General features: G+C 45.3%; 1 protein-coding gene across 1 annotated transcript in view; it reads right to left on the minus strand.

The window, feature by feature from the left end:
- The window catches only part of LRRC74A (leucine rich repeat containing 74A), a 30057-nt gene extending 24654 nt beyond the window's left edge, over positions 1-5403 (minus strand). The window contains exons 1-3 of the mRNA XM_073798968.1: positions 5367-5403; positions 3524-3652; positions 579-751 (exon numbers count right to left, since the gene is read on the minus strand). Coding sequence (XP_073655069.1) covers positions 579-751; positions 3524-3652; positions 5367-5403 — 339 coding nt within the window. The remainder of the gene's footprint in view (positions 1-578; positions 752-3523; positions 3653-5366) is intronic.
- Between the last annotated feature and the right edge of the window lie 15445 nt (positions 5404-20848).

Here is a 20848-nt window from a genome sequence, read left to right on the forward strand (position 1 = left end):
TTTTCCTGGGATGGAGTCAGTTTTGTATATAATCAATTATAATTATAGAAAGCTATGATGAGTTCAAGGACAAGTCTTATCATTCAAGCCAAGCCGGAGAGAACATTCTTCCTGTGGGAAAACATGATCCACTCTACAGTGTGGTCTTGAAGATTTACCTAACATACTGCAAAAGGCAGACATCAAATGGAATGGCTCAGTCGTGAACTCATTTATGGCAAAGGTGAGCTTTGGAATTGAGATCTGGTTGACATTTTGCATTGTGTTCTCACATTAGCGTTTGGGCCCAAGCCCGGACCAGTTGCTTCTCCAGGGCCCACAGGCTGGTGCCTTTGCTTTCTGGATAGGAAACAGCATAGACTTCCAAGGCCCAGGTCTCTAGCAGCCTCCTTCCCAGGAGCTAATGGGCATCCATGCCTGTTGGGGAAAGCAACTGGTAGTCATGCAGAGTCTAGGGCAAGGTGGGCATAGAGGTTGCAATGCAGGGTCCCAAGGTGGGGCTCTCTGACTCCTGGGCCTACCACCCTGTCAAGTCCCCACTTCTGCCAGCCTTCACGTGCCCGCACTGGTATGCTCACCACCAGGGCTATAGCAATAGCCTTGGTACCCCTGGGGCCCAGCCCACGGTGGTTGAGGTTCACATAGGACTCCTCCATGTTCCGGATGAAGTAGGAGACGGGCACTACGCCCACAAGTCTGCAGGCCTCCAGGTACAGCTCCTTTTGTCTGGTGGTGAAAAATTTCTCCGTATCTGCAGAAAAAGATGCAAGTGGATGAAGCAGAGTTTCTCTTCTACCTTTGCCTTATCTCCCTGTTAACCCAGACCACATTCGATTCTGACTGGTGTCCCCTCTTGTCTGAGGCTCTGTCCCTATGGGTGTATGTTCCAGCTCCAACTGGAAAGTCAGCCAGTGGTGGGAGACCCTAAATCCAGAAAGCCCCATGTGGACATCTCCCTTTGGGTAAGAGAGAAGGCCCCTGGTTTTAGGCTCCACGCTATCTAGGAGAAACAATATGCTCCGTCCCCACCTTCCCAGGTTGACTGCATCTAGTGACTGAGCACAAGGGTGTGTGAGCGCATCCTTGCCCACCTCAGGACAGCTTTGAAAGGCCAACCAGACAAAAAGCTGGTGATTGGTGATGGCTGAGGGAGTCTCCATTGCAGTTTTAGTTTCACTACCACTGTAAAAATGTGAGCCACAAACAGTTTTACTAAAGATGAAGAGAAGTACCAACTAGAAAAAGCCCAAGTAGGACACAGTGGGCTTCTGAAGGTGGCAGAGCAGTGCAAGATGGAGAGACCCCCAAATCCGTCAGAAACAAACTTGCATTTGAGTGGGTTTGCTTCTTTCAAAGACTTGCATGTCATTTTTCCTCGCAAAAAGGACTGTCATTCCTACTTTACCGATGAACAGAGCTAGCCCCAAATCACACACAGCTGATAAGTACTTGAACCAGCGAACAGAATGGGGGCTGCTCTTCTCCATTCTAACCTCTTGGGGGCTTTTGTTCCTTGGGCTTTAGACCATCCTGACTCGTGGTCGGTGGGCAGAGGGCCTCCCTGGGTTCTGGATGCCCCACAGCCCTGTCCTCATGAAGCAAGCTCTGTTGACACAGGGCTTTCCATGGTCAGCGGGGATCTAAGCCGGCATCTGTTTTTTTCCTTCAGATCTCAGAGTCTTTGGCCAACCCACCCCAGACATTTCTAAGACGGACAATGGAAGCTTTGTTGGTGAAAGGACAAGGTCTTTGCAAGGAAGTTGATTTTGCAGGCGCAGCTACAAACTGGGCTTCTTTTCCCGGTGGTTGCAGACCAGGATTTTTCAGCCTCGGCACTAAGGACATTTTGAGTTGGATGATTCTCTGCTGTGAGGGGCTGTTCCGTGCAGTGTAAGATATTTGGCAGGATTCTTAGCCTCTGCCCATGAGATTCTAGTAGCATCCCCCCACCCCTCACCCCACCCCCAGTTTGCCAAGTGTCCCCTGGGGTGCAAAATCGCCTGTTGTATAGGAAGAGCAGCACGTGGTGGCCAAGCAACTTCCCCTCTTCCGTAGCCTCACCACCAGCTTGCTATTCCTGCCTGGCTCATGTCTCAGTTCATCCCAGGAAGCCCTTCCTGCCCCATTCCCAGCATCTCAGCACCAGCTATAGAGGCACCAGAAGCTGGAGGAGCTGAGCCCTGGGTGTCCGTCCGACACAGAATAGTTGGTGCCAGATTCAGTCGTTAGAGGCTCCTGTTTGCTAAAGCAGAGTAGGTAACCCCCAGCTTTGTCCTTGGCACTCACTCTGCTCCGGTTGATTCTGCGGACGCCTTCTAGCTGTATTCCCTAGGTTACGTTTTAGAGGCAGCTTGCAACAATGTTATCACTTGCCGGGAGGGGCGGTGGGGAGGGGCAATGAGCTAGAAGCTGGAGTCTGGGACAAAACATCCAGTGTTTCCATCTGCCACCCTGCCAACCAGGTAAAATTCAGTGTCGCAAGCAATATCACCAGCAGCCTCGAAGCGGAAAAGAAGTTAGGAGGGCAACAACAGGCTCCCCGGGCGGTGGCAGGAAGGAGGTCTGTGTTGAGGATGAAGTTGTATGTGGACCCTGGGGGGGGGGGGCGGTGACCATGGAGACGAGCAGAGCAGCTTGCCCTGCATCTCTGCTGCCACTGATCACAGCCTACCACCTAGCGCCGGGACACAGGAGGGAAAGGGCCACTGGGCCGGCTGGCCTCAGTCCGGGAAGTTGGGGGCCGGCCCATCGGTGGAGCCAGTACTGTTCTGGCCCTGCTTCCCAAGTGCCCTTTTTGGCACTTCCTTCCTTGGGGAAACTGGAAAGGAGAAGAGGGTGGAGGTGTTGTTTGCAATAACAGAGTCTTTGCTCCAACTCAGCTTGCACCCCTCCCCATACCCAGACACGCTTGGATTTGTTGGAGGGAACAAACACAGGGAAGGAAAACACGGGGCTCTCAAGCTGGGGAAACAAGAGCTCTAATGTGAGTAGAGGAACGTCGCCAGGATGCAAGATGGGCCGTAAATCCTCCAGGGGCCCCTGGAATATGGAATAGGGAAGGTAGATCGACAAGGTGGGGGGAACATGGGGTCGGCAGACATCGGCAAACTCTCGGTGGCCTTGGGCAACTCACACAATCCTTCTAAACCTCAGTTTCCCCCCTCTGTAAAGGGCAGGTAATAATGCCTACCTCCCGGGACTATTGCAAAGGTGACGTAAGATGCCATGTGGAAACGTTCAGAAAACCAGAAGCCCCTGTTCACTTATTGCTCCAGCTTTCAGCAAGCTGATGGGACCCCTCTGCTCATGAGTCCAGCCACGAGCATGGGGCAGCAGAGACTGCTGCCCCCGGGCCAGCCTCGGGGAGGTCGTGGCATAAAACTGAGCACAGGTGTTTCTGCCCCGTTCCCTCTGCAGCACATCCCACCGGGCAGAGCCTTGGCCAACTGGGAAACCGATTTCTCCAGCTTCTGAGGAAGGAGGCAAGCCACCCCTCACCCGCCAAAGGCCCCCGCTCGCTCACCTTCGATCTCAAGGTCTGTTTCTGAGCTCTCCCGGGCTGGTTTCTCTTTTTCGACAGCCATGGGGGCTTCTGCCTCACAGTAGAGTGTTTCGTCACTGCTCTGCCGTGCCAACACGGTGTCACTCTCATCTGGAAGAAAAACTCATCTCCTTGATTCTGGAAACGAAACCCGCTGGCCTTTCAGGTGGAGCCCACCACTGGCTGCCCTGGGCCTCTGTTTCTCTCATCTGCAACCCGAGTCCTGGCTGCAGCCTTTGTCCCTCAGCCTCGTGTGGCTCAAGGTGCCAAGGGGCTACAGCCTTCCTTCAGCCCTGCCAGGGGGTCTCCCTCTATGAGCCCTGTTTCCCTGACACAGAGCTGCCTCCTGGCTGAATCGTCTGTGCTAAACGCCCGTCGTGTTCTCTGGAGGCCTCGCTCCTGTCCCACCCCCTGTGTTGGGCCAGCCTTGGATGCGGGCCGCTCACTGTTGCAGCCTCTCCCGTTGCGGAGCACAGGCTCCGGACGCGCAGGCTCGGCGGCCATGGCTCACGGGCCCAGCCGCTCCGCGGCATGTGGGATCTTCCCGGACCGGGGCACGAATCCGTGTCCCCTGCATCGGCAGGCGGACTCTCAACCACTGCGCCACCAGGGAAGCCCTGCTTGCTCCTTCTTTTCCTTCTTATTAGCTCGGGTGGTGTTCAGGGTCTGCTTTACTCTTTCAGGGGAAGGACGTGTGCTAATGCCTAGAATTCCTCATTGGCAGGCACAGAGGATGCTGGGAGGGCAAGGGGAAGGGCAGGTGACTTGGGTCAAGTGTAAAATAAAGCGGAACAGAAGCAGTTCCAGAGAGTGAGAGGGATAACTTGATTCCTAAGGACCTGACCTAGCTTCTCTTCCTTCCAGTCCAAATTTATGACCACGCAGAAGGAAGGGCTTGCAAATCTCCCTGGGATTGAAACTAATTGCTATGATTAAATACAAGTGTCCTGGGCTTCCCTCACACTAGTCCCCTGCACTTGCTAGATGTGATTTTTCTGCCATTGGGCCACTGATCTGGAAACAGCCCTGGGCTCCTGAAAGCCACACAAAGTCCAGGGCTAGCCCTCCCACGTCAGCAGGATGCAGTGGTTTCAGGAAGCCAGGCTGCACCCCTGGATGGCCTGTCAAAACTCAACCGACCTTCTCTCTTCGGGTGGGCTGAGCGTTCACGGCATGGGTCGCAAGTTTTGACCACCCAGTTTCTAAGATAGTGGAGCTCCTAATGATTCCATGCAGGTTTGTGTCCTTCTCAGCCCTTGTCCATAGACCCAAGCGCCAACATTTATCTCCCAGCCTATAAGACAAGGTCTGTGTGACAAGGGGTGGAAGTAGCAGTGGTCAGACATTTAGAAGACATACAGCAGCTTAGCCATCAGACGTAGCCCTCAAAAAGGGATGATTTCTTAATTTCCTCATTAGGTAAACAATTTTAGAATTCCATCCAACCAGTGGAATGTTGGTAACTGTTTAACTGGCTCTCCAGAAAAAAAAAAAAAAAAATCCTGCTTTGTAATGTTAGCCAATTCAGGTGGTGTAAATATTCCTAACATGGCTGATTTCCAACTACCAACATGACATGGGCCAGCTCACAGAATGAAAGTTAAAGTCAGCCAGAGCTGGTGTGAGCCAGTTCCAGCACAGCGTTGCAACCAACTCTCTCACTCCCTGTTTGGCAAGCCCCGAAGTCGTCAATGTCACACATCACCCCAATTCTAGAGGGTCCCGGGAGAGGAGGGAAGGGCGCTTCCAGGTCTATGTGGTCACCAGGCATTACACTGAGGCAGCCAGAAGGGCCTGAGTGGTGAGAAATGGGATGCATTGTCACCTTTTGTCTCAGGCTCAAGAGGGTCGCCATTGTCCATGGTGCCGGGGCCCTCTCAGGGGCTGCTGCCAGCTTCTTGCCACCTTTCTGCTGCTTCCCTAAGAAGCTACCTGTCGGTTCACCTCTGTCTCAAACTTTGCGTACCCTGCCCTCACCTAGACAGATCCTGGGGGCTGGGGGCTATAGTTAACCTTCCATCCCAGCAAGCCCTGGGGAGAGTGGGTTTTGGTGGGACATGTCTGGATTTGACCCCAACTCTGTCTGGGAGAGGTAGCTACTTCCCGGGATCATCAAGGAGAGGGGTACAGCTCTATTCCTGGGAGCCCTGTTGAAAGGATGCCCACCCACCTGCAACTTTATGACTTAGGACCCACTTTAATTTCATCTTCAACATTCCATGACCTCATGCGGTCATTGTGATCCATGTGGGTGGACCTGGCAACAGCAAGCCTCCCAGCCTCCTGGTGGCTCTGGTAGTCATCTTTTCTCTTATATCTGCTGGGGCCAAGCCCAGGCTTGGCTGTGAGTGTGCAGGTGCTGTGCGGGGGCCTCTAGGTGGAGTTGTATTTCCCTCTGAGTCAGGACCAAACCCAAGCCCCTTAATCAGGTGACTGCTTTGAGCTGCCACCATGTTCTTCTCTCAAGGTGCTTCAGGTACGAAATATTTCAGTGATGGGTGAGGTCAGTTTTCTTCTTCCCAGTTCATCTTGCTTTTTTCTTTACCCCTTGGGAGAGTATCCTCAACCCTGGAGCAGAAGATCAAAAGCAAAGCACGACAAACATATGTCCTATCACTACAATTTGTTACAGCCAAAGCATTGTTCAAACTACCAGGCTGCCTAACTTGAAGCCACTCAACCATCATTCCCACCCTTGGCTGTTTTCATGTGTCTTGGAGTTGAAGTTCACTTGCAGTTTACTGTCAAGAGAACCTGGAGGCGTGTTTGTTCCTTCTTGATAAACTATCAGCACATCAACGGGCAGGTCAGTGACTGGAGGGCTTGGGGACATGAAAATCCCTCTTTGCCACTCAGAAGAATGATGAAGATCTGCGAATTTGTGTAGGAAAAACATAGTTAGAACCTTGGATCAAAAGAAATATGTAAGTCTGAGATATTACTCATTCCTCCAGGCATTCATTCTGAAAAATATTTATGGAACATCTATTACCTTCAAGGCACTAAGATAGGCACCATCGTGGGGAGGGGAATGCAGATATGGTTAAGACTTGGACCTTTCAACACATGTATAAAACAAGATAGAAATTGACAGGGCCACTCCTAGGTTGTGAGGGTCCTGGGCAAATAAATACTTTTGGCAGAGCTCCTGTTCAAATAAACAATTTGAGGCATCCTAAATCAGCATGACAGCATCATTCTAGTGGTCCAATCTCATGTGGTTCTGTGAAAGAAATACTGAACAAGCCAGAGAGAGTGATCGACTCCTAGGATGACTCGGTAGGCCCAAGTCCTGGAGACCCTTGGGATATCTGGTCAACCCCATGCTGGTGCAGAGGATAAGAAAGTGTACTTAAAGGAGAAAAATGGTGACTGGAGAGTATGTAGATCCTGGTCTAAGTTTGGGGTGCTCTGCCTGGTGCTCTGTGGTCTCAGGTACCAAGGGCAAATTAGAAAATTTGGAGGAAGGCACCACAAATAGCCACTGGGCAGCGACACTGCTTGCCTGGGTCTAAGGGCAGTACCGGAAATTGATAAGAGTCATGCTGGGGAGCATTCATGGGCTCACAAAGAGTGACGCTGGATTGGAGTCAGAGCTTTCCGTGTAGATGCATGGGTTTGGGTTTTGCTTAATATATATACACAGATAGATGGGTATAGAAATAAATATATATGAGTTATGGGTTATATATGGGCTATGCATGGGTTGTTATACATACATATATTTCCTAGCTTTATCCACTGAAAGGGACCAGAAGCAGTGACAACCCAGTGGTGATGAGCATGCCAGTGCCCAGGTCTAGGTTTCCATTTTCCTTGGAAAGGTGGTTAATTCCTGTGGTGCCAGAAAAGAAGGAAGGGATCAAGAACAAAAATAAAAAAGAGGGGGCATGTTGAAAAGGCCCAGGAGCCAACCTGAATGAGCTCCCACAGCCAGGGTTGGAACTTGAACAGCAAAATAAACAGTGGTATCGTACTGTAACCCAAAGAATAAAATAGACATCTAGGAGTCCCTATTATTCGTGGGCTCTGGACAAGTAAGGTGTGGGGAAGAGGCATTTCTGGGAATGTGCCAAGTTGTTATTCAAAGCAGCTGTACCATTCTGAATTCCCACTAGGAATATATGAGAGCATCAGTGCTTCACATTCTCACTAATCCTTGATATTGACAGTTTTGTTTTGGTTTTGCCAGTCTAATAAGTGTGTAGTGGTATTTCGTGGTGGTTTTAATTTGAATTTCCCTAATGACTAATGATGTTGAGCATCCTTTCATATGTTTATTGGCCATTCCTATATCTTCTTTGTTGTTTGTTCAGATCTTCTGCCCATTTAAAAATTGGATTGTTTATTTTCCTGCTGAGTTTTGAGAGTTCTTAACGTGTTCTGGATATAAGTCCTTTGTTAGAAATGTGATTTGCAAATATGTTCTCTCAGTCTATGGCTTAGCTTCTTACTCTTAACAATGTCTTTCACAGAGTACAACTTTTAATTTTGATGAAGTCAAATTTTATCAATTTTTTTCTTTTCTGGATCATGTTTTTGTGTCATATCTAAACTCTCTGCCTAACCCAAGGTCATGTAGCTTTTCTCCTGTTTTATGCTAGAAGTTTTACCATTTTAGCTTTTATATTTAGGTCTATGATGCATTATCTTTTTTGTCATAATAAAATATGCTAACATAAAATTTATCATTTTAACCCTTTTAAGTGTGCAATCCAATGGCATTAGTTATATTCACAATGTTGCACAACCATCACCACTATCCATTTCCAGAACTTTTTCTACGATCCATTTGGAGTTAATTTTTGGATAAGGTGTGAAGTATACAATATACCTATATATGCACGTGGATGTTCACACGACCCAGCACCATTTGTTGAAAAGACTGTCCTTTCTCCATGTATTATCTTTTCACCACTGTCAAAAATAGGCATCTTTTTGCAGGACTAGTATTTCCAAAACCACATAACCAGCATGCGATGGACCACCTAATCAAAACGTACTTTAAACCACTAGTTTGTGAGATAAGCCCCCGTGGTGCTGGGAGGTGGGCCTAAGGCATTTAGAGGTGGGAGGTGGACTGACTACAGGCTATCCACAGAGCAGGGCAAAAGAGACAGTCTCAGGGGAGGAGGGAGCTGTGATTTTGACTGGAAATGAGTCCAAGAGAATGTCACCCAGAGCAAGGTGTCCCAAATACTAAGAGAATGACCGTGTTCTTCTTTATTGCCAATATTCTTGTTACAATCTATCTTTTAGTGGGGATCATGGCAGAGGGACCCTTTACTATCCTATAACCTTTTATAGAGCGCTTATAAGTGCAGGCGTTGTTCGATGGTCATTACATGTATTAACACATTTAAATTGTCTAACAACTATTATGAGACGCTATTTTTATTCCCATTTTATAGAGGAGAAAACTGAGCACAGAGAGGTTAAGTTACTGGCCCAAGGTCAAACAGTGAGAAAGTGGTAGATCTGCGATATTAGTGAAGTCGGTCTGTCTGCAGCTTTTCTACATTGACCCCCTTGCTATTCCTTGAACATGACAAGGTTGCTCCCCACTCAGGGCAACTGTTGTTCATGGTTCAAAAGGGTCTGGGCTCAGGTTATGTATTTCGGCAGTTGGCAAACTACAGCCTGAGGACCAAGTCGGGTCCATTGCTTGTTTCTGTAATAAAGTTTTGTTGAAACACAGCCAGGATCACTCATTTAGGTATTTCTGTGGCTGCTTTCGTGCTACAATGGCAAAGTCAAGCAGTCGCTCCAGAGACCCATGGCCTGCAAAGCCAAAAACATTTTCTATCTGGTCCTTTGGGAGAAAATTTGCTGTTGTATTTGACGGCCATTAGCATGGGATAATTACGCAAGGCCCTAGTACTCCAAGGGAAGGAATGGAGAGAAAAGAATCAAAGAAAGAAGGCTGGCAGGAGCCATGTGAGGAGGCAGGGTGAGGGAGCACAGCCACAGAAGGAAACAGATGCCTCATTATTAGGTGTAATAATATCCAGTTTTATGCAAGGGCTGTTTTTCTTTAAATGATAACTGTAAATCAAGTCAGATTTCAAATGTGCGGGGGACTTTGAAAGAAAAGCACTTTCAGAATTATTCTGTAAAGCAAAAAAATCTTTGGAAAATACAGAGAAGTTCCCATTGTGTGTCCGCCTTTGCAAGTCTGGATGTTATTATGCTTGGTTTCCTTATGAAACCAAAGCTCTTCAGAAAGAAGGATTTTTCATTAATTAATTACTAATGAATGAATGAATGTGTTGAATGCCCGGGCACTGGGCTGGGTGACGGCATTAGAGTGGTGAACCTCATGAAGTATACAACTTCCTGAGATACTGATGAGTAAACAGACAGTGACAGTGTTGAGCCCAAAGTAAGCGAGGATGTTTCAGAAGCAAATAGGAGGAGGCTTCTGGCCCAGACCGGGGGTGTGGGCAGTGGTGTGTCTGTGGGTGGGTGGGTGTAGGAGATCTGGGAAAGCTTCCTTGAGGAAGGAATGTCTAGGCTGAGACTTGAAAGCCTGTTAGACAGTAATTGGGTGAAGGCAGAGGGATGGGGTAGACCTGGTGGGGAAGGAGAGGTATTTGAGGCTGAGAAGAAAGCATATAAAAGTCCCGACAGCATGTTGGAGTCTCAGGCAGTTTAGCAGTGTGATTCTCGCCTCCAGTGTGATTCTCGCCTCCAGGGAGAGTTGTGATAGGAAGGAAGAGCTAACAGATGAGATGGGAGGTGAGCAGAGGGCAATAATGAAGGGCCTTCAATGCTATGCTATGGAGTTTGACTGAATTTTGAAGATAGTGAGGGTTTGCAAAGAGGTTTTTAACCAGCAGTATGACCCGACGTGATTTGCATGGTAGAAAGATTGTTCCGGCCGCGGTGTGGAAAGTGGATGGACGGTAGGAGGACGATCAACACCAGTTAGAAGTGGCTGCGGGGAGGAAGTGGACTGACTAAATATAAAGAAGGCCAAACCACCTGGGCTTGGGGATAGATCAGATATGAAAGTAAAAGATGGGGAAAAAGCAGGAAGCCAGGATAACTTGATAGATGATTGTGCCACTCACAAAGAAGAGGACTGAGAAGCTGGGATAGTGGATTTTTAGTGGATAGTGGGGGAAGGAAATGAGTGCAACTTTGTGTGTTGGGTCTTTGATGTGCTTCTGAGACATCTGCTGGAGAAATCTATAGGCAGAAGGATTTATGAGTCTATGGCCCAAGAAAAGGGTTAAAAATGTAGATGTGTGAGTTATCTGTATATGGGTGCTATTTGAAGCCATTGGAGTGGTGAAAGTTTCACAAAGAGGCACTTTAAAGAAGAGGAGAGAGGCCAAGGATGAAATCCTAGAAATACCATCATTGAAAGGATGGAACAGAAATAAAAGGTACTAGGACAAAATGTCCACAGAGTTGGAAGGAAAACGAGAATGTCACAGAACTTGAGGGAAGAGAATCTTCTAAGAAGGGAGAGTTATGCAAATTTACAGAATATTCAAGAAATAATAAACCTTGGAGAGTGTCTATTGAATTTGTCCACAAGGAAGGCATTGGGAACTTTGGTGGGGAGTCAGTGGAGTGATGAGGGTGGAAGCTGTACCTCAGTGGAATGAAGATGAATGAGGGGTGAGGAAGGAGACAGAGGAGCAGACAAGTCTTTCAAGAAGCTTGGTTCTGAAGATGTGGGGAGACGGAGGAATGGCTGGAGGGAGACGTCGCCTGACTCTCATAGTATAGGAGTGATTTGAGCATGATTAAATGTTGATGGGAAGAAGTCAGGGAAGAAAAGGAGAGGGGTGAGCAGAAGGGGCACAGTCCCTGAGGAGGAAAGAGTGGGAGATCCCAAGCCTGGCGGAGCAGTCAGCCACTGTGTTGGGAGGAAAAGAGGAAAAGGTGGTTACTGATGCTGGCCATCGTGTTGGTGTGGCAACGGGGAGCAGAGAGTTTGCACTGGGTGGTTCTATTTTTTCTCTAAAGTTGATCTTCAGAGCAGGAAGGGAGGCAACAGAGCAGCAAGTTTGAAAAGAATGGCCATTGTGGAAATAGGAGAGAGAGCTAAGAAGACAGTATGGCTGGGGAAGGTTGAGGGCTAAGGTGGGGTTGCAGACCAGCACACTAATAGCTCCAATCTGTGCGGTTAGTAATTGTTTCACTGGTGCTCAGCAGCCCAGATGTAAGAGCCAAGGAGGAGAATGGCTTTTACTAACCTAGGCAGGTGTCGTCAAAGAACAGTGGGCAAGAGAGTCGATATTAGGAAGAGAGTGATTTAAAAAATGGCTCATGGGTTCAATGGAGTTAAAGAACAGATGATGCAGGAGTGAAAGTGAGAGAGGCAGAAAGCCATGAGGGGATCCATTAGAGTGGGGGTGTGACTTTATGATTCTAGAGGTGGAGCAGTACCCTGTAATGACACATCAAGGGTGTCTGAAGTACAGTGGGAATTAGGTTATGAGGAGGTGGTGACAATGAGCTTCTAGGATTTGGGATGGCTTATCCGCAATAATGATGCGAGGACTTGAGGTAGGGAAGACTGGGAGTCCAGGGCTAGAGTCTTCAGTGAAAGGGGAGGAGCGGACCTGAGGTCAAGATAAGACCAGGGTGAAGCTGGGGTAAATACTGATGAGTGGTTGATAAATCTCTAATGAATACATGAATGCATGAATCGGAGAGAGTGAAAGAATGAATGCATCAACTCATACCAATCTGTCACATTCTTCCCAGAAGAATGTTACTAGGAGTGTATGGTTACTAGTAACCAATTACTAGGAGTGAATGGGTCTCAGATTATCATAATAGTTGAGCATAGGCAATTCTTTTCAGCCTATCCTATCTGACAGGCTGTTTGAGGCCTTTACACCTGCATGGATTCAGTACAGTAGCCACTACCATCTGATAGCTACTGAGCCCTTGAAATGTGTCTAGTATGAATTGAGATGGGCTGTCCACATGAAACACACACTGGACTTCAACGACTTGGTAGAAAAAAAAGGAAAAAACCCACAAAATATCTCATTTTAAAATATTGATGACGTGAAAATGCTAAATGTTTTAAGTGTGATTAAATAAAACGTTATTAAAATTAATTTCACCTGCTTTTTTTCCAACCTTTTATATGAGGCTATTGGAAAATGTTAAAGCACATCTGTGGGTGACATGATAATTGTCTTGGGCAGCACTGCTCTAGGCTTTGGTCAGTAGCCTCTGCAACCCTGAAGGAAGCGTCATGCCATCCTGTATATTGCACAGGTCAACCAATAAATTAATAAAAGCAGCCACCATGTTGAACTTCCATACATATCTGTTAGCATAAGCAAAATATGAATAGTTGAGGGCTTATCCTATATACAGGAAATTTCCCTCTAAAAGATCATTTTAAACCCCTGAAAGTATTGAAAAACCTCCCACCTGCCCCATTAGGTAGGTTCTGGCTCCTTGAAAACGCTCAGTGGTGGAGGCAGATGTTTATCATTGCCTGCGCTGTGGTCACAGTTGGGATGAATTGAGGGGCTCATGTGGTCCCTCTTCTCGGAATATTTCTGACATGATGAGGCTGCAGATGGTGCAGATTATACTCGTAATTTTCCTTTGACTGGGGATTCATGAGGCTGCACTTCTCCTGAACAAGTTTCCTTGGATCTGCTGTTATGGCTTGCTTAGCAGTGCCACATTACAGTTTGGAAGGCCCTTATTTCTGCCCAGAATTGTGGAAGATGACCCTACATTAGCAGTAGCCAGTGTTGTTTTGGGCCTAAATTAAAAAAATGTCATAGTAAACACTGAGAGCTTACCCTGTGTTGGGCAAGGTGAGGAAGCTCCAAGAGGTTAGGTAATTCCTAAGCTAGGAAGTGGCAGCGTCAGGACCTGAACCCAGGTGGTCTAACTCCAAAGCTTGTGATCCTTTCTAGCATAGCTGATAATGGATCAGGAAACAAAAAGAAGCCAGCCTTGCTTAATTGGCCTCAGGAAAAGGCTCTGAAAGAACATGGTATCAGTTGGCCTGACATATTTTGCCCACATGTTCATTGAACAGCCCAGCTGAGGGTAGGTCCTTTAGTAGAGGACTGTATATCAGGATAACTTGGTGAGTGTTTAAGGGCCCCATCCCTGACCTGTTAAATCAGAACCCTGGGACAATGCCTAGGAAGTTGTATTTTAAAAACATTGGCAGCAGAGGGCAGACAGCAGAAGCAAGAAGAACTACAGTCCTGCAGCCTGTGGAACAAAAACCACATTCACAGAAAGATAGACAAGATGAAAAGGCAGAGGGCTATGAACCAGATGAAGGAACAAGATAAAACCCCAGAAAAATGGGCTTCCCTGGTGGCACAGTGGTTAAGAATCCACCTGCCAATGCAGGGGACATGGGTCTGGGCCCTGGTCCGGGAAGATCCCACATGCCGCGGAGCAACTAAGCCCATGTGCCCCAACTACTGAGCCTGCGCTCTAGAGCTCACGAGCCACAACTCCTGAACCTGCATGCTACAACTACTGAAACCCATGCTCCTAGAGCCCATGCTCCGCAACAAGAGAAGCCCCCACAGTGAGAAGCCCGTACACTGTAATGAAGAGTAGCCCCTGCTCGCCACAACTAGAGAAAGCCCACACGCAGCAACGAAGACCTAATAATAGCCAAACAAACAAACAAACAAAAACAAAACAGAAAAACAACTAAATGAAGTGGAGATAGGCAAACTTCCAGAAAAAGAATTCAGAATAATGATAGTGAAGGTGATCCAGGACCTCAGAAAAAGAATGGAGGCAAAGATTGAGAAGATGCAAGAAATGTTTAACAAAGACCTAGAATAATTAAAGAACAAACAAACAGAGATGAACAATACAATAACTGAAATGAAAAATACACTAGGAGGAATCAATAGCAGAATAACTGAGGCAGAAGAACAGATAAGTGACCTGGAAGACAGAATGGTGGAATTCACTGCTGCAGAACAGAATAAAGAAAAAAGAATGAAAAGAAATGAAGACAGCCTAAGAGACCTCTGGGACAACATTAAATGCAATAACATTTGCATTATAGGGGTGCCAGAAGGAGAAGAGAGAGAGAAAGGACCCAAGAAAATATTTGAAGAGATTATAGTCGAAAACTTCCCTAACATGGGAAAGGAAATAGCCACCCAAGTCCAGGAAGCGCAGAGAGTCCCATACAGGATAAACCCAAGGAGAAACACGCTGAGACACATAGTAATCAAATTGGCAAAAATTAAAGACAAAGAAAAATTATTGAAAGCAGCAAGGGAAAAACGACAAATAACATACAAGGAAACTCCCATAAGGTTAACAGCTGATTTCTCAGCAGAAACTCTACAAGCCAGAAGAGAGTGGCAATGATATACTTAAAGTGATGAAAGGGAAGAACATACAACCAAGATTACTGTACCCGGCAAGGATCTCATTCAGATTCGATAGAGAAATCAAAAACTTTACAGACAAGCAAAAGCTAAGAGAATTCAGCACCACCAAACCAGCTCTACAACAAATGCTAAAGGAACTTCTCTAAGTGGGAAACACAAGAGAAGAAAAGGACCTACAAAAACAAACCCAGAACAATTAACAAAATGGTAATAGGAACATACATATCGATAATTACCTTAAATGTAAATGGATTAAATGCTCCAACCAAAAGACATAGATTGGCTGAATGGATACAAAAACAAGACCCATATATATGCTGTCTACAAGAGACCCACTTCAGACCTAGGGACGCATACAGACTGAAAGTGAGGGGATGGAAAAAGATGTTCCATGCAAATGGAAATCAAAAGAAAGCTGGAGTAGCAATTCTCATATCAGACAAAATAAACTTTAAAACAAAGACTATTACAAGAGACAAAGAAGGACACTACATAATGATCAAGGGATCAATCCAAGAAGAAGATATAACAATTATAAATATATATGCACCCAACACAGGACCACCTCAATACATAAGGCAACTGCTAACAGCTATAAAAGAGGAAATCGACAGTAACACAATAATAGTGGGGGAATTTAACACCACATTTACACCAATGGACAGATCATCCAAACAGAAAATTAATAAGGAAGCACAAGCTTTAAATGACACAATAGACCAGATAGATTTAATTGATATTTATAGGACATTCCATCCAAAACCAGCAGATTACACTTGCTTCTCAAGTGTGCACGGAACATTCTCCAGGATAGATCACATCTTGGGTCATAAATCAAGCCTCAGTAAATTTAAGAAAATTGAAATCATATCAAGCATCTTTTCTGACCACAACACTATGAGATTAGAAATCAATTACAGGGGAAAAAAAAGGAAAAAACACAAACACATGGTGGCTAAACAATATGATACTAAATAACCAAGAGATCACTGAATAAATCAAAGAGGAAATCAAAACATACCTAGAGACAAATGACAATGAAAACACGATGATCCAAAACCTATGGGATGCAGCAAAAGCAGGTCTAAGAGGGAAGTTTATAGCTATACAAGCCTACCTCAAGAAACAAGAAAAATCTCAAATAAACAATCTAAACTTACACCTAAAGAAACTAGACAAAGAAGAACAAACAAAACCCAAAGTTAGCAGAAGGAAAGAAATCATAAAGATCAGAGCAGAAATAAATGAAATAGAAACAAAGAAAACAATAGCAAAGATCAATAAAACTAAAAGCTGGTTCTTTGAGAAGATAAACAAAATTGATAAACCATTAGCCAGACTCATCAAGAAAAAGAGGGAGAGGATTCAAATCAATAAAATTAGAAATGAAAAGTTACAACAGACACCACAGAAATGCATAGCATCCTAAGAGACTACTACAAGCAACTCTATGCCAATAAAATGGACAACATGGAAGAAATGGACAAATTCTTAGAAAGGTATAACCTTCCAAGACTGAACCAGGAAGAAATAGAAAATATGAACAGACCAGTCACAAGTAATGAAATTGAAACTGTGATTAAAAATCTTCCAACAGGGCTTCCCTGGTGGTGCAGTGGTTGAGAATCTGCCTGCTAATGCGGGGGACACAGGTTTGAGCCCTGGTCTAGGAGGATCCCACATGCCATGGAACAACTAGGCCCGTGAGCCACAACTACTGAGCCTGCGCGTCTGGAGCCTGTGCTACACAACAAGAGAGGCCGCGATAGTGAGAGGCCCGCGCACCGCGATGAAGAGTGGCCCCCACTTGCCACAACTAGAGAAAGCCCTCACACAGAAACGAAGACCCAACACAGCAAAAATAAATTAATTAATTAATAAACTCCTACCCCTAACATCTTCTTTAAAAAAAAAAAAAAAATCTTCCAACAAACAAAAACCCAGGACAGATGGCTTCACAGGCGAATTCTATCAAACATTTAGAGCAGAGCTAACACCCATCCTCCTCAAACTCTTCCAAAAAATTGCAGACGAAGGAATGCTCCCAAACTCATTCTATGAGGCAACCATCACCTTGATACCCAAACCAGACAAAGATACTACAAAAAAAAGAAAATTGCAGACCAGTATCACCAATGAATATAGATGCAAAAATCCTCAACAAAATACTAGCAGACAGAATCCAACAACACATTAAAAGGATCACACACCATGATCAAGTGGGATTTATGCCAGGGATGCAAGTATTCTTCAATATACACAAATCAATATGATACACCATATTAACAAACTGAAGAATAAAAACCATATGATCATCTCAATAGATGCAGAAAAAACTTTTGCCAAAATTCAACACCCATTTATGATAAAAACTCTCCAGAAAGTGGGCACAGAAGGAACCTATCTCAACATAATAAGGGCCATATACGACAAACCCACAGCAAACATCATTCTCAATGGTGAAAAACTGAAAGCATTTCCTCTAATATCAGGAACAAGACAAGGATGTCCACTCTCACCACTATTATTCAACACAGTTTTGGAAGTCCTAGCCACAGCAATCAGAGAAGAAAAAGAAATAAAAGGAATACAAATTGGAAAAGAAGAAGTAAAACTGTCACTGTTTGCAGATGACATGATACTATACATAGAGAATCCTAAAGATGCCACCAGAAAACTACTAGAGCTAATCAATGGATTTGGTAAAGTTGCAGGATACAAAATTAATGCACAGAAATCTCTTGCATTCCTATACCCTAATGATGAAAAATCTGAAAGAGAAATTAAAGAAACACTCCCATTTACCACTGCAACAAAAATAATAAAACACCTAGGAATAAACCTACCTAGGGAGACAAAAGACCTGTATGCAGAAAACTATAAGACACTGATGAAAGAAATTAAAGATGATACCAACAGATGGAGAGATATACCATGTTCTTGGATTGGAAGAATCAATATTGTGAATATGACTATACTACCCAAAGCAATTTACAGATCCAATGCAATCCCTATCAAATTACCAATGGCATTTTTTACAGAACTAGAACAAAAAATCTTAAAATTTGTATGGAGACACAAAAGACCCCGAATAGCCAAAGCAGTCTTGAGGGAAAAATACAGAGCTGGAGGAATCAGACTCCCTGACTTCAGACTATACTACAAAGCTCCAGTAATCAAGACAATATGGTACTGGCACAAAAACAGAAATAAAGATCAATGGAACAAGATAGAAAGCCCAGAGATAAACCCATGCACCTATGGTCAACTAACCTATGACAAAGGAGGCAAGGATATACAATGGAGAAAAGACAGTCTCTTCAATAGGTGGTGCTGGGAAAACTGGACAGCTACATGTAAAAGAATGAAATTAGAACAGTCCCTAACAACATACACAAAAATAAATCTCAAAATGGATTAGAGACCTAAATGTAAGACCGGACACTATAAAACTGTTAGGGGAAAACATAGGAAGAACACTCTTTGACATAAATCACAGCAAGATCTTTTTTGATCCATCTCCTAGAATAATGGAAATAAAAACAAAAATAAACAAATGGGACCTAATGAAACTTAAAAGCTTTTGCACAGCAAAGGAAACCATAAACAAGATGAAAAGACAACCCTCAGAATGGGAGAAAATATTTGCAAATGAATCAACGGACAAAGGATTAATCTCCAAAATATATAAACAGTTCATGCAACTCAATATCAAAAAAACAAACAACCCAATCCAAATATGGGCAGAAGACCTAAATAGACATTTCTCTGAAGAAGACATACAGATGGCCAAGAAGCACATGAAAAGCTGCTCAACATCACTAATTATTAGAGAAATGCAAATCAAAACTACAATTAGGTATCACCTCACACCAGTTAGAATGGGCATCATCAGAAAATCTACAAACAACAAATGCTGGAGAGGGTGTGGAGAAAAGGGAACCCTCTTGCACTGTTGGTGGGAATGTAAATTGATACAGCCACTATGGAGAACAGTATGGAGGTTCCTTAAAAAACTAAAAATAGAATTACCATATGATCCAGCAATCCCACTACTGGGCATATACCCAGAGAAAACCATAATTCAAAAAGACACATGCACCCCAATGTTCATTGCAGCACTATTTACAATAGCCAGGTTACGGAAGCAACCTAAATGCCCATCGACAGATGAATAGATAAAGAAGATGTGGTACATATATACAATGGAGTATTACTCAGCCACAAGAAGGAACAAAATTGGGTCATTTGTGGAGACGTGGATGGATCTATAGACTGTCGTACAGAGTGAAGTAAGTCAGAAAGAGAAAAATATCGTATATTAACACATATATGTGGAACATAGAAAAATGGTACAGATGAACCGGTTTGCAGGGCAGAAAGTGAGACACAGATGTAGAGAACAAACGTATGGACACCGAGTGGGGAAAGCGGCGGTGGGTGGTGGTGGTGGTGTGATGAATTGGGCAATTGGGATTGACATGTATACACTGATGTGTATAAAATGAATGACTAATAAGAACCTGCTGTATAAAAAAATAAATTAAAAAAATAAGTAAAAACATTTGCAAGTGTTAAGGGAACCATCATTTTACAAAACCTAGTCTCTAGATAAGTGCCTTGATTTAGGATCTGATTTGGAACTTGGACTTCTGGGTACTTATTGGGACAACATGGAAGGGCATACAAGGAAGGTTTATTTAAGCCATATCAAGGAAGTGATCTGACTTTGGAGCCTCCTTAGGTAGAGTTAACATTTGTGTGCTAGTTTCTAAGAGGCTTCCCAACCTTCAGATTGCCCCTGGAGCCTCTGCCTCATCTCTGGCAAGGGCAAGAGCGCTGTTGCCTGAAGGCATACACTGCCTCTAGAGCTAAGGGGACAGAGTGGGAAGGCCACAATACTGACTCTCTCCTTCTTCCTCCTTTCCGCCTTTCAGTGTTATGATGTATCCAGATGGTCCCAGATCTGGTGACTCCGCAGAGGGCTTCCCCGAACAACCGAGGCTCCAGCCACAAATTGGAAATCACACAGCTCATACACTGGGTACTGAAACTGAGAGTATTAAGTGGTCCCTCCTTCTTTACAGCGGCAGAAGATTGAGAGTGGGAAAGGGAAGGAGAGAATTAAAGAGGTCTGGGTAGCACAGAGCTGATGGAAGAACTGGCCTTCTTTTAGTGACATATATTTTGTTCAGTCAACAAAGGTTTATTTGGTCCCTACTATGTGCCTGACACTGTCATAGACACTGGAGAGAAGAGATACCTCAAGGAAAGCCAACCAACCAACCAGACTTGGTCCCGTTGCCCTTGTGGAGGGTTCACCCCCTCCCCTTCTTGGCCCCCTTATCAATGGGACACCCCTTTTTTCCAGATTAGGGGAAAAAGGGCCCATTTGGAACAGGATGAGGAGATAAAATCTTATGTGCTGAAGCAAGGTGTGGACTCAATGTTTGACCTAAATCTGAGCTGGGGAAGAGAGTTAGGAAAAGGAGAAAAATGGGAAAGAGCTGGCTCTCTCCAGTCTGGGCTAAGCCGGTCAAGATCATAGAAGTCAGAGCTGGGTGAGGCCTTAGACAAGGTCCAGCACCTCATTTTACAGATGAGGGAACTGAGGGGCGGAGACGTTATGTGGTGGACCCAAGGTGGAGCCGTAGTGAGGCGGCAGAAGCGGGAATAAAACTGTGGACTTTAAATAATACTATGGTGCCTCCAGGAGGGGTTTAATTTCAAATCCCGGCGCTTCTGCCGCAGCTGAGAGCCAGGCCCGGCCCACTATGCTCCGTTGCCTTGGGAACTGGCTTCCCCGCCCAGCGGGCGCCCGCTTGACCCTGAGCTCCTAATAAAGTTGTTGTTGAAGCTCAGTGGTACCATGTGAGCCGTCCCGGGGGCGGAGCCGGGGGTGGGGCGAGCCGGGGGCGGGGGCGGGGCCGAACGG

Source organism: Tursiops truncatus, chromosome 2 (genome assembly GCF_011762595.2).
Source record: "Tursiops truncatus isolate mTurTru1 chromosome 2, mTurTru1.mat.Y, whole genome shotgun sequence".
Classification (NCBI taxonomy): Eukaryota; Metazoa; Chordata; class Mammalia; order Artiodactyla; family Delphinidae; genus Tursiops; species Tursiops truncatus.